This window comes from Eremomyces bilateralis (genome assembly GCF_010015585.1).
Source record: "Eremomyces bilateralis CBS 781.70 unplaced genomic scaffold P152scaffold_1, whole genome shotgun sequence".
Taxonomy (NCBI): Eukaryota; Fungi; Ascomycota; class Dothideomycetes; order Eremomycetales; family Eremomycetaceae; genus Eremomyces; species Eremomyces bilateralis.
The window spans coordinates 1,177,574-1,191,643 of NW_022985067.1; the positions used below are offsets into that span (position 1 = coordinate 1,177,574).

General features: G+C 54.5%; 5 protein-coding genes across 5 annotated transcripts; 4 read left to right on the top strand and 1 right to left on the bottom strand.

Moving 5' to 3' along the window:
* Positions 1-144: 144 nt before the first annotated feature.
* On the top strand, positions 145-1,519 carry P152DRAFT_11855 (transcription initiation factor IID, TAF10 subunit). The gene is made up of 3 exons (XM_033673681.1): positions 145-758; positions 904-1,290; positions 1,341-1,519. The coding sequence occupies exons 1-3, from the start codon at positions 411-413 to the stop codon at positions 1,449-1,451; spliced, it is 846 nt and encodes a 281-aa protein (XP_033538853.1). The 5' UTR covers positions 145-410; the 3' UTR covers positions 1,452-1,519.
* P152DRAFT_426898 (mitochondrial ribosomal protein S19) lies at positions 1,360-2,033 on the bottom strand (the record flags this gene model as incomplete). The annotated part of the gene is made up of 4 exons (XM_033677282.1): positions 1,360-1,586; positions 1,669-1,848; positions 1,921-1,936; positions 1,991-2,033. 4 exons carry the CDS (start codon positions 2,031-2,033, stop codon positions 1,544-1,546), a joined length of 282 nt encoding a protein of 93 aa, XP_033538854.1. The 3' UTR covers positions 1,360-1,543.
* A 173-nt stretch (positions 2,034-2,206) lies between these two features.
* P152DRAFT_407690 (DNA repair exonuclease) lies at positions 2,207-5,186 on the top strand. Its single transcript, XM_033676902.1, has 7 exons — positions 2,207-2,419; positions 2,509-2,791; positions 2,855-2,945; positions 2,993-4,180; positions 4,232-4,795; positions 4,852-5,022; positions 5,075-5,186. Exons 1-6 carry the CDS (start codon positions 2,386-2,388, stop codon positions 4,921-4,923), a joined length of 2,232 nt encoding a protein of 743 aa, XP_033538855.1. The 5' UTR covers positions 2,207-2,385; the 3' UTR covers positions 4,924-5,022; positions 5,075-5,186.
* Positions 5,187-5,972: 786 nt separating this feature from the next.
* P152DRAFT_445345 (uncharacterized protein) lies at positions 5,973-9,557 on the top strand (the record flags this gene model as incomplete). The annotated part of the gene is made up of 1 exon (XM_033677849.1): positions 5,973-9,557. One exon carries the CDS (start codon positions 5,973-5,975, stop codon positions 9,555-9,557), a length of 3,585 nt encoding a protein of 1,194 aa, XP_033538856.1.
* Positions 9,558-11,155: 1,598 nt separating this feature from the next.
* On the top strand, positions 11,156-13,710 carry P152DRAFT_486719 (serine/threonine-protein kinase-like protein nrc-2; the record flags this gene model as incomplete). The annotated part of the gene is made up of 4 exons (XM_033682089.1): positions 11,156-12,074; positions 12,127-12,300; positions 12,352-12,859; positions 12,916-13,710. The coding sequence occupies 4 exons, from the start codon at positions 11,156-11,158 to the stop codon at positions 13,256-13,258; spliced, it is 1,944 nt and encodes a 647-aa protein (XP_033538857.1). The 3' UTR covers positions 13,259-13,710.
* Between the last annotated feature and the right edge of the window lie 360 nt (positions 13,711-14,070).

The following is a 14,070-nucleotide window of genomic DNA, read 5'->3' on the forward strand; positions in this document are numbered from 1 at the left end:
GCATTCTCAAGTTGCGCTCCACGTGTTGAGGCGGCGGAGCGGGAGATTCCGCTCGGGATCAAGCACGTGAGATTCAACCTCACTCCCAACAATTGGAAGCAACGCAAGATATCGCGGCAACTGTGTGTCAACGAACGGAGCCTATTGATTCAAGCAATAGGATTGAGGCATTTCTCAACGCTCATAGTCGAAGGCAATTATATCGCCATCATTCCGAACTCCCAAATCGTCCCTATCCCAAATCCGTACCAAACCCGCCCAGGGTATTACTTCCCGATACAGAACACTTCCCCACGACAACACTACAGCACCAGGTTTCTCGATTCCTGGATGTGAATTTTCGGATCGTCACTTCCTTCGAATTTCTCCTAATCATTACGAACCCAACATATCCTTCCCTAACCATCACCATGTCATCCGCCGGCCCCAGCGAACCCATCTCCGACCCGACCCCCAACACTACCAACCCCGCCCCCGAACCAGAGATCAAGACCGAACCCACGCAACAATCAGAATCCGACAATACGCTCGTCGCCCCGGCTGATGATGCGGACGCGGAACCATCCCTCGACGCAACGCAGCCGGACCCGATGAATCTGGACGGCGGGAACGACGTGCAGATGAACGGTACGGACGAGCGAAATGGAGCGGCACCACTGTCTGCGGCGCCGGCGGGGCCGTCAGGACCGAGGATTGCGCAGAAGAAGGATGTGACGTTGCGGGACTTTCTGGGGAAGATGGATGACTATGCGCCGATTGTGAGTTATCTCTGATATAGCCGTCTCATCGCCGCTCTAGCTGGATATAGAGACGAACCCCCTTCACTATTGCTTTATATTCGAGGCTATCTACGCAAGATCCATGCTGTCGAAAGCAACCATCGCTGACTTCTATCTTATCTAGATCCCCGACGCCGTCATCAACTACTACCTCACCCTTGCCGGCCTCCCCCCCCCCCCCCAAACCCCCCCCCACCTCGCCCGCCTCCTCGGCCTCGCCACCCAGAAATTCATCGCCGACATCGCGGCCGACTCCTACCAATACTCCCGCATTCGCTCCTCCAACACCACCTCCAACAACCCGATGCAAGGTCTCGGCGGCGTCGCGACCTTCGGCACGACGGCGGGCGGACCGAGCGGGCCGGGTGCGGCGCAGGGACAGGGCGGCGGGAAGGACGCGCCGGTGGCGAAGGCGGCAAATTTGGGGGTGCAGCGGCCGGGGTATGGAGGGGGTGGGCAGGGAGGCGCGAGTGGGCGGACGGTGTTGACGATGGAGGATTTGGGTATGGCGGTGGGGGAGTATGGGGTGAATGTGAAGCGGGGGGAGTTTTATCGATGAAGGAAGGGGGATGGATGGGTGGCATTAATTATGGATTGCATTTCGTCGTGGAGTTTGGGACATGGGACGGACACGGGTGGATACCCCGTTGGCATCGAGGGTTCAAACTCTGAGGATTCTAGTATACATATGGTATCATGACTATATTCCATCGCCCTGGAACTCCGGCCAATGCGATGTCAGCGCAAATCTGCATGCACTCCGTTTACTTGTTCTTCGACTGCTTGTAGTAGAACCGTTTCCGCGTCCTAGTTACGGTCAGCCCGCACATCTATCATCGACGCATCGTCTGGTTGCAATGACACGATCATTATATCACAGAGCACGTACGGTGAAAACTCTCCCAGCTTATGGCCCACCATGTCCTCCGTCACCATAAACTCATGGTAGATCTTCCCGTTGTGCACCTGGAACTTTCGTCCTACGAAATTGGGTAATATGGTCGCGGAGCGCGCTTGCGTCTTGATCGGGATGACTCGGTCGCCGGGTTTCATGTGCGTGAGCGGAAGACTATGAAAACATCGTTAGGTTCGCCAAATCTATGGATTCGATCTGTTGGGTCGAGTAAGGTGATGGACATACGGGACGATATGTGGTCCTGCAAGTGTGTTAGTAGAGCGCGATAAATGGGAGCATCAGAGTAGGGGATTACCTTTCCACACCGAGCGCTTCAGCAGCGCTCGTGTTGGGAACATTGCATCGTTTGATTCGTATTCTGGAGATGAAGATTTAGGTTGAGGTTGGAATTGATATTCGAGGATGAGCTCCGGCGGACTAAAAGGACCTTTGACGTGCTGATGCCTGGACAACCACGACAGCTTGCAGGGATCAGTCAACTTCGTGTTAAAGAGACGAATGCGATGCGTGACGCGCTGGTGTTGAATGTCGCGTTTGTAGTTTAAGAGCAGGGGAATTGACGGGATCGAAGTCGATATGAACATTGAACGGACACTGTTGATAGAATTCTGAGATTTATTCGAACAAGAGGGAAGTTGGTGTCGAATTGGACGAGACGCCTCAATTCGTCTCAGCGGAACCGCGACAACTATGCCAGCCAGGGCAGTACAACAGGAAGCCTCCGGTAATATAGCCTTTCAATTTTCCATAACGTTTCTGTCTTTGACTCCGAGTCCCATGTATGATCCCCCAAGTCTAATACCATATATCCAGAGGCGGACACCATCCGCATCCTCATCTCCACCGACAACCATGTCGGCTACAACGAGCGCGACTCGATCCGCGGCGACGACAGCTGGAAGTCGTTCCACGAGGTCATGTGTCTCGCGAAGGACCATGACGTGGATATGATTCTGCTGGCGGGGGACTTGTTCCATGACAATAACCCGTCGCGGAAGGCGATGTATCAGGTCATGCGATCGTTAAGGATGGCGTGTCTGGGTGACAAGCCATGTGAGTTGGAGATGCTGAGCGATGCGAGTGAGAATTTCCATGGGTGAGTACCTATATCACTCAAAACAATTTAGGTAGAGGAGGGGAGCTGCTAACTCGTATGTAGAGCGTTCAATCATGTCAACTATGAGGACCCGGATATCAATGTTGGCATCCCAGTGTTTTCCATACACGGGAACCACGACGATCCATCAGGAGTACGTATAACCCTTTCTATGGATGATTCAATTGATAATTTGTGAAGCACGGGCATATGTCTGCCCTTGATCTGCTTCAAGTTGCGGGTCTAGTCAACTACTACGGCAGGACCCCCGAGGCGGACAATATCACCATCAAGCCTGTCCTGCTACAAAAAGGGCGCACGAAACTTGCCCTCTATGGAATGAGCAATGTCCGCGATGAACGGCTGTTCCGTACTTTTCGAGACGGCAAAGTCAAGTTCTTTCAGCCAAGCACCCAGAAGAATGAGTGGTTCAACCTGATGAGTGTGCATCAGAACCACCATGCCTATACGGATACTGGCTATCTCCCTGAGTCCTTCCTCCCTGACTTCCTTGACCTGGTCATCTGGGGACATGAGCACGAATGTCTCATCGACCCAAACTACAACCCCGAACAGAACTTTCATGTCATGCAACCCGGCTCGTCCGTTGCGACCTCCTTAGTCCCAGGAGAAGCCGTGACGAAGCAAGTTACCATCCTGTCCGTTACAGGCAAACAGTTTCAGTCGGAGCCAATCAGGCTCAAATCCGTCCGGCCATTCGTCATGAAAGAAGTTATCCTGGCCGATGAGAGGGCCATGAAGAATGTCTGGAAGAAAGACGATAACCGGCAGGAAATTACCCGGTATCTCTCTACCATTGTCGAGACGCTCATCGATCAAGCGAACTCCGAGTGGTTAGCTGCGCAGGATGAAGATTATGATGAGGAGGACCAGCCTCAGCCCTTGCCACTGATCCGTCTTCGCGTGGAATATACCGCTCCGGAAGGAGGCCGTTTCGATGTTGAGAACCCGCAGCGATTCTCCAATCGATTTGTAGGGAAGGTGGCCAATGTGAACGACGTCGTACAGTTTCACCGGAAGAAGGCTACGGCACGAAGAAACAAAGATGGCGTTGAGCTACCGGAAGCGTCCGTTCTCTCGGCTCTATCACTTGATTCGGTGAAAGTCGAGAAACTCGTCAAGGAATTCCTTACGGCGCAGTCTTTGACCATCCTCCCACAAAACTCATTTGGAGATGCAGTCAGTCAATTCGTTGATAAGGACGACAAGCATGCAATGGAGACTTTCGTCAACGAAAGCCTTGCGAATCAGTTGAAGCATTTGCTTACCTCGGCCGAGAACGTGGAAGAAGATGATTTGACAGAGGCGATGGATGTGTATCGGGCAAAGCTTGAGGAGCTATTTTCGAAGGGGCACTTGAAGAAACGGGTATGTGGTTTATCAAATCCGTATCCTAATATATCCTAACCGAAGAAACAGTCGAGGATCAGATATCGACCGAAGCCAACGGGCTGGGACTCAGATATGGATGGAGAATGGGAAGATCAACCGGCAGCAATCATGCGGTCCGAAGATGAACAGGAGGAAGATGACGATGACCTTGCCTCTGCTCCACCACGACAATCCACCTCTGCGCGTGGTCGAGGCCGCGGTCGTGGTCGTGGCGGAATGGCGGCCAGCAGCCGCTCCACCGCCGCGGCCAAGAAGGCTCCTGCCAAAAAGGTTCCTGCCAAGTCTTCCCGCTCCACCCGCCGTCCCGCTATTGAGGAAAAAGAAGACGACGAAGACGAAGACGTGGTCATGCTCGACGATGATGAGGAGGATGAGGAGTCCGAAGAAGAGGGTCTCTTCGTTCGGCGCTCCAAGACCGCGCCAGAGAATCCTACTAGAAAGTCAACGGCAAGGAAACCGGCACCGGCGGCCGCGAGAGGAGCGAAGAAGACGGCGACGACGACGAGGCAGTCGACATTGAGTTTCTCGCAACGAGGAGCGTCGCAGAAACCTGCACCAGCGAATACGAGGGGAAGGAAAGCGATTGAAGTTGTATGTGTGCCCATTGAATCATTCCGGTTCGTATGGACTAACGTTTCAACTTACAGAGTGACGATGAGATTTCGGACGATTCAGATGACTTTGATCCTCCGATGGCAAGAACAAGGGCTCGGCGTTAGAGCCGAGATTTGAGAGGGTGTTGGCGATGTGGAGTTTTCGATCCAGCACGATGTAGAGATGAGGGAAGAGCGAGGGCAGTCGGATAAAGCTCCCTTCAGGTACTCTCATTCCAATGATGAAAGGAATAGGTTGCTAACAGTACATTGCCAGCTTAGCGCGAGGCGTCACGGAGCACTTTCTTTGTATGCTGTCGATGCATACTTTCTGCAGATACCCATCCTTCCCCTGTCTATAGGCGGATATATAACAAACATTCCGATTCACTAATTATCAGTCCAAATCAACTAAACCTGTGCAGATGTGCCACACGCCTTTCAACTGTTCAATTCACTAGAGCGTGCTTGAAACTTTTACAATGTTACGCTCCGTCGCTGCCGAATAACAGGAAAGCGCACTCCATGACTTCCATATCGAGAAGCCACCCCTATATTGGATGGCGCTAGTACTAAAAGAGATCCAACTTGATGCCATCCTTTTCTCGATCAACCAGGCGCATCGCTCGATCTCCATTCATTGCAATCGCACTTCAATGCTGTCCATGTTTCTTGCAACGTATCCCAGCGAGCTCCTACCTCTACCATCATCACCCTCACAGCATTGCCGTTCTCATGCCGCTCCAACAACAGGAAAGAACTATACTTCGTTTACTACCAGTGATAAACATGCGTCCGCCGTGCTTCTGTCGTTTCATCTTCTTCATACCATCCATTCACTCATTCCACGGCTCCATCACTCTCGCATTTCGTTCATTCTCTTCAGCCATTGTTGTGCTTTTGGATACGATCACCTGTGGTTTCTCAGCGGATCGTTTCATACCATCGTTTTTGTCAGGTCTGAACGCTACAGGTAACTCTCATTTCCGACCATTTCCTAAGAGTGTCAAAGCTATTAGATCCCCTGCCATATCGTGATAACTTGCAGCCGAAGCTGATCATATCAGTGTCGAACGCCTTTCATTCACAGTCACATACCAAGTGTCTCGAGCCCCATCGTTGCCTATCCGCAGCTCCGATCGTTTGGGTCTCGTGGACATTGGAACCCGGTTATCATGACCCAATACAAAGTCGAAGAGCTTCTGGCACTCCGAGACTCGGTCTCTGAATCCGCAGTGTCCATCGAAAAGCTCGATGTCGATGAATCTGTGAAAGGTCAGTCTCCCTTCGGCATGATTCCAGCCAACTGTCCCCATGCATCTCAAGGCAACACAGCCATTTCCAACATAACACGGCGATGCTTATTCTACTGCGCTCAATTGTCTCGAGATGAGGGTATGCCCGCATCTGATTTGGACGAACTTCACGAGCACCATCAGGCTCGTTTTGATTCCCCGTTTCCTGCTTCCACCTCCCACTTCTCACTCTCGCTTCCCGCTTCCCTCTCACTTCTCATATCTTCCCCACTTCAAACTCACTCCAAAAAAACTTCCCTTGACCAAATTATCACGAGATTTGTCTCTCCTTCTCTGTCTCGGTCCAACAGCGATATCATGCCGCTATATATCACAGGGAAAGGGTCTCCTGTTCGACGAATCCCTAGCCTCACCTCCAGTCACATCCGCTTGATACCACAACACAGTCGAAGGTTTACTGACAAATTCCTTGAAGAGCACGTTCTCCGACCTTCCTCCTCTGTCAATTGCATGTCACTAAAGAGTGAGAATATTCCTCTCGACGGGAATTCGAAGGCAACCCGTGCAGTGAGTGGTCCTCCTCGGTGCGCCTCACAGCCTGTGAAGGAGCAAGTCTTTGGCCATCTGGCTGTCAAGAAACCCTCTCCGACGCCCTCTATCAAGCGTGGCAAAGCAGAACGCCTTCTCAAGGAGCACGCGTCTCCTCCGGGGATGCGTGTGACAGCGGGTGGACGAGTCGTTCCCACGGATTTCACTTCTTTCGTTGCTCCAGTTCCACCATTCCATCCTGCGGCGAGGGGTCACATGTTCGATATGCGTGCAGGAAAACCTGACAGCGCCCATCAGGCTCCAAGCCATCACTCCATTCCGCAAGGCTTCATCGGTTACGACATCAAGGGTCAGCTTTGCCAGAAAGTTGGCGACAATCTTCTTCCTGTGCAAATGATCAACGGGCTTCCCCACTTTCACTTGCCGCCGGTCAACAACTTTCCCGCAATCCCAGCGATGTCAGCTCCCACTGCTCCACCGACGGGGCAGCAATTTGCGAACCAGTTCGGGAATGGATCGTTGCCCGCTGAACCAGCCTCCGTCAATATTGATGAGCATATCACTCACTTGGAGAATCACTACAAGTTGCTGGACAAGGAACGCCAGCAGTTCGAACGCTTTGAAGTGATTGAGAAGGAACGTGCTCCCGTTCACATGCAGAGGCAGTTGATCGAGAAGAAGCGTTGGTACATCACGGAACTTGACCGCATTCGCCGTGCTGCCAAGCAGGTCAAAGAGATGAAGGCGACAGGTGCTGTCACTGTACCTGCAACCTTTGGCCTGGAAGCGAATCACTCCGCCCCAGCGCCTGCACCGCCTCAGCAACATGCTCCTGGTTTTATGTTCCAGGGAATGCCTCAGCAACTCGCCGCTCCGCAGGCTCACCCGATGTTTCGCCAAGGCCCTGTCATGCACTTTGAGGTCCCTCAATACGGCCCGGTCCGCTATGACATGCCTCCACATGGATTCTACCTTCCCAATGGAATGCAGCCTGGCATGCAGCCCGGTCCCGGTGGTTTCTTCCCAGTCAATGGAGGCATGCCGGTCCACAACTTCGGTCCGAACCCTGCAGAACCAAACGGAATAGCCCAAGCTAAGCCTTTGAATCCTGAGCAGCCTTTCGATGCCGATCAGCCTTTCAGTCGTGGCAACAATGCCGTGGAGATCAAAGACCCTCTCGAACGCCCCAAACAAGACTCTCACCTGGATCCAACCAGTCCCAGCTATGTTCCGAAGAACCTCGCCGGCACTCGCAAGGAGTCGTCTCTCAAACACTGCGACCCTGGCACGCCCACTCCTGTTGGCTCTCCGAATGATGGCCTCCCTCGCGCCGACCTTGCCAAGTACCTCGTCGGAGACGATGGCGACAACCATCATGGCTCTCCAGAGATTCCCTCCTCTGCGGAACGGGTCAACAAGAAGTCCAGTCAATCCAGTGTCAGCACGAGTGCCTTCTTCCCCGTGAACACCCACGAGTACTCCACGAAGACCTTGTATGGGGCGCGATCTGGAGCCAACGAGGAGAACATACCATTTATGTCGTCCCCAAACGGGGAGAGAAGTGCCCCTGGGGTTCCGACGAACACGCCCGCTCCCGGAGTCGAGGCAGCCCACAGCAAGGACGGATCTCATGCGTCCGCGCAAGATCATCGTCTGTCGTCGTGGACACGAGAAAGCGGACAAGTCATGGATCTTGCTCTCAATAATGGTAATCATGATCTGAGAGCCCCCGTTCTCGACGGTCCGGCTTCTGAGTCCCCCGATCGATTCTTCACCGTACAGTTAAGCTCCGGCCGCAGCGACGCTTCGGAGGCGTCTATCAAGTCGCTTGACTTGGGCTATCTCGATGGATGGCAAACCGACTATCGCCCGACCGAAGTCCTCCGATCCAGCAAATATCGCGAGCAATTCGGACGCGCACTTGAAGCACGACGCCGTCTTCGTGAGACAGAGCAGGGCAAACGAAAGGATGAGCTCTCTGATGCCGAACTCATCAAATCGGGCAGCCGTCCCGAACGGCTCTTGAAGTCCGAGGAATATTGGACCGCTTTCGAAGAGGGCAATCACGCGCGGCACCAGCGCATAGTGGAGAACACGGAGAACCCCATCCCACCGCTTCCGAACGCGCCACATCTTTCACCGCGTCGCTTCGCGCTTACAGAGCCCGACTCCAACATCGAAACTCTCTCTGGGCTTCCAAGCAACGTGCAAGGCAATACTATCACGGCCTCCGAGCCCCCAAAGCGAACATATGCCGGCCCAACACAACCACTTCACGCACAGACAGCATCCGAAGCCCAGAATGCCTCCAACGTGACCACAAACGGCATCTCGGCCATTCAACCCATCAACGTGCAAGCCAACATGTGCAAGCCGACCAAAAGCAAGCATTGCTACCGCTCCAGCACGACTTCCGGCCGCACTCGCAATGCCTCCCGCGCTGTCTCTGCAGCCATCCGCCCGTATCCTGGCAACATGGCGTACAACGACCCGCTCCGATGCAAGTCGCCCACCAGTCCCAAAATCAGCAACGGCTGGCCTTCCCAATGCGACGGGGCTGTCGACGATCTCGCCCGCGAACTCTCGCACACCACCATGACCGCCTCCGGGCCATCCACCGCGCCCGCCACCACGCTCAACGGCACCATCAACCAAGACACGGCGTTCAAATCCCCGAAGAAAGACAAGGGCAGCGCGACGCCGTCGCCCAGCAAGAAGGAGAAAGGATCGTCGTCCCCGGCGCGGGCGAAGTTGGAGCAGATCGCGAACAAGGTGAAGAACTTCGACAAGCGCAAAGAGAAAGGGGACAAGGAGAAGCCGGATCCGGCGACGATGGATCCGGAGCAGAAGGAGAAGCATCGGAAGGCGTGGCGGAAGCGGTTCGATCGGGTGCGGAAGGAGCAGTCGGAGGAGATTCGGAAGTATCACAATGGGCAGAGGAATTCGAATGGATGAAAGGAGTTGACTGTCCGAGTCCGGACACTCGACGTCTTACCCGGGCTTCTCTACGTTCAGAGGCGACTTCTTTTCATATCATCAATTGCTGTTTCTCAGGATACATTTCTCACCTTCGGCAAACACCAGACGGCAGGTTGAGCACTCTTCATACGATGCACAAGGATCCAAAAGCACCATTGTATACCATCAGCACCATTACACATGTTTATTCCCCTTTCGTTTCAGTCATCACTTTTTCCCTTTGCCCGCCTTTGACATTCATGCAGCAGAGATTGAACAGGCTGCACCACACACTGTCTCATTGCGGTTCACGACAGCAGCAAGGACAATCCGCACACCCACGGCACGCATGAGATGGATCCCATCGACACCTTTTTTCCCCACAACACCACACCACGCACAGCATCACACTCCAAACGAATACCGAAAGTAGCAGCAATGTATGGATAGCGCACGAGCGAACACAGATGAGATAGCAATAATAGCAGTAGCTAGCAAATGCAAAATCATGGATCATCACATTTCCGCTTTTGCACATTATTCAGGCTGATTGATCATTGACGTGCTTGCTGGCGATCTCGACTAATCGAGGCAGGCGGGGGATCGTCGGTTTGCTGGTGACTAGTGCAGTCGGTAGCTCTATCGGCACGAGTAATATTCCATGTCCTTGACTACTGGATGATGAGGCTGAATTGATGTGTGGTGCGGAGAGCAGATGGACCCGAGAAAGGTAACCGTGGATAGATGATGGAATGAGGTAATTGAAGTGAAGCAGAACTAGAATTTGGAACGGAACAGGAACTGGAACTGGAAGAGGTCGCAAGGCAATGAGGCAGAAATGATTGTGGCCTCACGGTTTCAGCCAGAGCCTTTGAGCTGCAGGACCAGACGTTACTTCGATTCGGGTCATGATGCCAGGAATAGAATATTAAAATTCTTGAAGGCAAAATGACATGGAGATGTCTTACAAAATGGAATGGGAATTGGTCATTATTGTGTGGTGGATATCGCTGATAAATTGGAGGGATAAGATGGCTGACATCCCGTCAAACATCGAGGAGTCCGCGATATATGCCTCATATGCCTAATATGCCTTACTAGTTACCGCAGCCGGTGCTGCACTGTGCTCTACTGTTAGAATCCACTGCTGAGCCACAGTTCTTGCCTCGCCCCGCCACTCCTCCTCTCTCCTCTCTCATACTGATTCCTCTCCTCCTTCCCTTCCCCCGACGTTACAACCGCATTGTTAAGCAAAGCCCCATACGGTCAGGATACCCCCAGATCCACCACATTCCTCTCTTCCCCCATCGCTACATTGATTGCTATCCGCCCATCTTCTTCTTCCTCTTGTTTGACTCTTGTTTGTCCTCGACCATAAGTACGGTTCATCATCCTTTCACTTGCCGCTCTTATTCATCAGGATTCGCAATCATCGTGGGTTCACCGCACTCCACTCCCCAACGTGCCTCACCCGGTCGAGCAATGGCTCCCTGTGTTAGAAGATAGCATCAAGTCCTTTCGTTTCCCTTCCCATCACTCTCAATTCATCTCACCCTATCCATAACCACCCGTCCATCCCGTCCACCTCCTCCATCATGACCCAGTTCTTCTCCTCCAACCCATCCTCCCTCTCCTCCGAGAAGCGCACCTTTTCCGGCCTCCCCCTTTCCTCCAACAAGTCCGTTACCAGCTCCAACAGCCAAGTCTCCCAAAAAATCAAGTCCTTCTTCCGCATCAACAGCCTCGGAAGCAACCACGCCGACCCCAAGCACCATGGCGCCCACGATCCCTCCTCCCACCTCTCCGCCCCCTCCAAACCCGACTCCAAACCCGGCTTCCGCCAATCTCGCTTCCTCCCCCACATCGGCCGCAACCGCAGCACCACCGTCGCCTCCGAAGGCCACCCCCTCGACGAAACCATGTCCCCCACCGCCAATGCCAATCCCTACTTCATCCACCAAGGCCCCCCCGCCCTCCGCCATCACAACGACGGCAGCGTGCCTCCCTCCCCCCCGGACACCCCGCAGATGGCCCAAGCTAAAGCCGACGCCGTCAGCGGCGCCAACGACCAGGCCATCACCGCCGGGAAGGAGGAGCTGGCCCGCAAGCTGCGACGGGTAGCGTCCGCGCCGAACGCGCAGGGGCTGTTCGCCGGCTCGAAAGGCGCGGAGCGGCCGCAGACCGCGGAGCTGGGGAAGGAGCCGCTGGTGCAGTACCACCACGCCAACGCGTCGGCGCTGAGCATGGTGGAGACGACGCCGGCGGCGACGGGGGGGGTGTTGACAGGGAGTGCGGAGCATCTGCCGGTGCCGAGTATCACGGGGTTGCCGACGCCGGGGCAGATTCGGAATAGCGTGGCGTTTCGGAGGACGTATAGTTCGAATTCGATTAAGGTGCGAAACGTGGAGGTGGGGCCGGGGAGTTTTGATAAGATTAAGATGATTGGGAAGGGGGATGTGGGGAAGGTGTATTTGGTGCGAGAGAAGAAGTCCTCGCGACTGTACGCCATGAAGGGTATGTTTCGGTGTAAATGGGTTGGAGGGAGCGTGGCTAACGTGCAGAGCAGTTCTCAGCAAGAAGGAGATGATCAAGCGGAATAAAATCAAGCGGGCGCTTGCGGAGCAGGAAATTCTCGCGACGAGCAATCATCCTTTCATCGTCACGCTATACCATTCCTTCCAGTCCGAGGACCACCTCTATCTGTGCATGGAATACTGCAGCGGCGGCGAGTTCTTCCGAGGTAAGCCAATACATGTGCCGCAATTCCTATTCCAAGGCTAATCCGCTCCAGCCCTTCAAACCCGTCCCAACAAATCCGTCGACGAAGACGCCGCTCGCTTCTACGCTGCCGAAGTTACCGCTGCTCTCGAATATCTCCACCTTATGGGCTTCATCTATCGCGACCTCAAACCCGAGAACATCCTCCTCCACCAGTCCGGCCACATCATGTTATCGGACTTCGACCTCTCCAAACAATCCGACGCCGGCGGCAAGCCCGGCATGGTGCTCGGCCGCAACGGCAGCTCGAGCAACGGGCTCCCCGCCGTCGACACGAAGGCGTGCATCGCGGATTTCCGCACCAATTCGTTCGTCGGGACCGAGGAGTATATTGCGCCCGAGGTCATCAAGGGGTGCGGACATACCAGTGCGGTCGATTGGTGGACCCTCGGTATCCTGATCTACGAGATGCTGTACGGAACCACCCCGTTCAAGGGGAAGAACCGCAACGCGACGTTCGCGAACATCCTACGCGATGAGGTGCCTTTCTCTGAAGGATCCGGCGCGCCGTCAGTATCCACGTAAGTTTCGACCCTACCCATGTCTATTCTATCAACCCGACTAACCCCCCTCCCAGCCTCTGCAAATCCCTCATACGCAAACTCCTCATCAAAGACGAACTCCGCCGCCTCGGCTCCCGCGCCGGCGCCTCCGACGTCAAAGCGCACCCCTTCTTCCGCAGCACACAATGGGCGCTGCTCCGGCACATGAAGCCGCCGATCATCCCCAACCCGGCGCGTGGAATCGAGACGGTCAACTTCCGCAACGTGAAGGAGAGCGAGAGCGTGGACATCGGGGCGGCGAGGATTAAGGGGGTGCCGTTGGACTCGGGGCTGGAGACGCCGGGGAACGAGATCCCCGATCCGTTTGAGGAGTTCAATAGCGTGACGTTGTTGCATGAGGGGGATGGGAGGCATTAGATGGGTGATCTGGCTTGGGGGACTAAAAGTCGTGAAGAGGTGGAAGGGGAGATGGGTGTGGAAGCTCGAGCCGGAAGAAGAGAAAGACGAGGAACGTACGACGTGCAGCTGCAGCCATCCGGAAGCATGCAACGGCCTCCTTCACGACACGCTTTCCATGAGCATATTTTTCTTTCTTCATACGTCCGCGGCGCCAGGATAGATGATCGGCGTCGGTGTTTTTTTTTCGCACAACTCATCCGGGGGGGGTGTTTCGGCTTGCGTTTACTTTTGCTCCCTTCTTTCGTTCGATGCGCGGCGCTGCTTTCTACCCTGCCCCTGGGCCGCCGCAATCCATGACGCGCGCGGGCGATCTATTTGATGGCAAGAGGCCGCGATGGATGGAGTGTGTGGGATGGACGGGAGTGAGGGGATTGACGTGTATACTGTACAGCTCTATCGTTAGTCTTGTTGCTTTTCGGTCGCTCGCTCGCTTAGTCGCGTCGCGTGGCGTGGCTGGCGTGAGCAAGAGCCGGCCACGGTCATGGGAAAAGTGCAGGACAGAATGTAGATTCCATCGCTGGGATGATTTGGTTTTCGTGGTGTGCAGTGCCGGTGCTTGATCGATCGTCCGTCGCTTGGCAATTCGGTGATGTCGAGCGACTTGCCATCCCAAGTTCGCGTGTTTTATCCACGGCGGTTGGTTCTCCCATTTTCCTCCTGGCGAACAATTCCCCTGAATGCGCAGTTGTCAGGTTCCAGCGGGCCACGAGGTTAAGCTTGGAACACCGAGGCAACTCCTAGCAGGTGGACGACGAGCTGGTATGCATGGA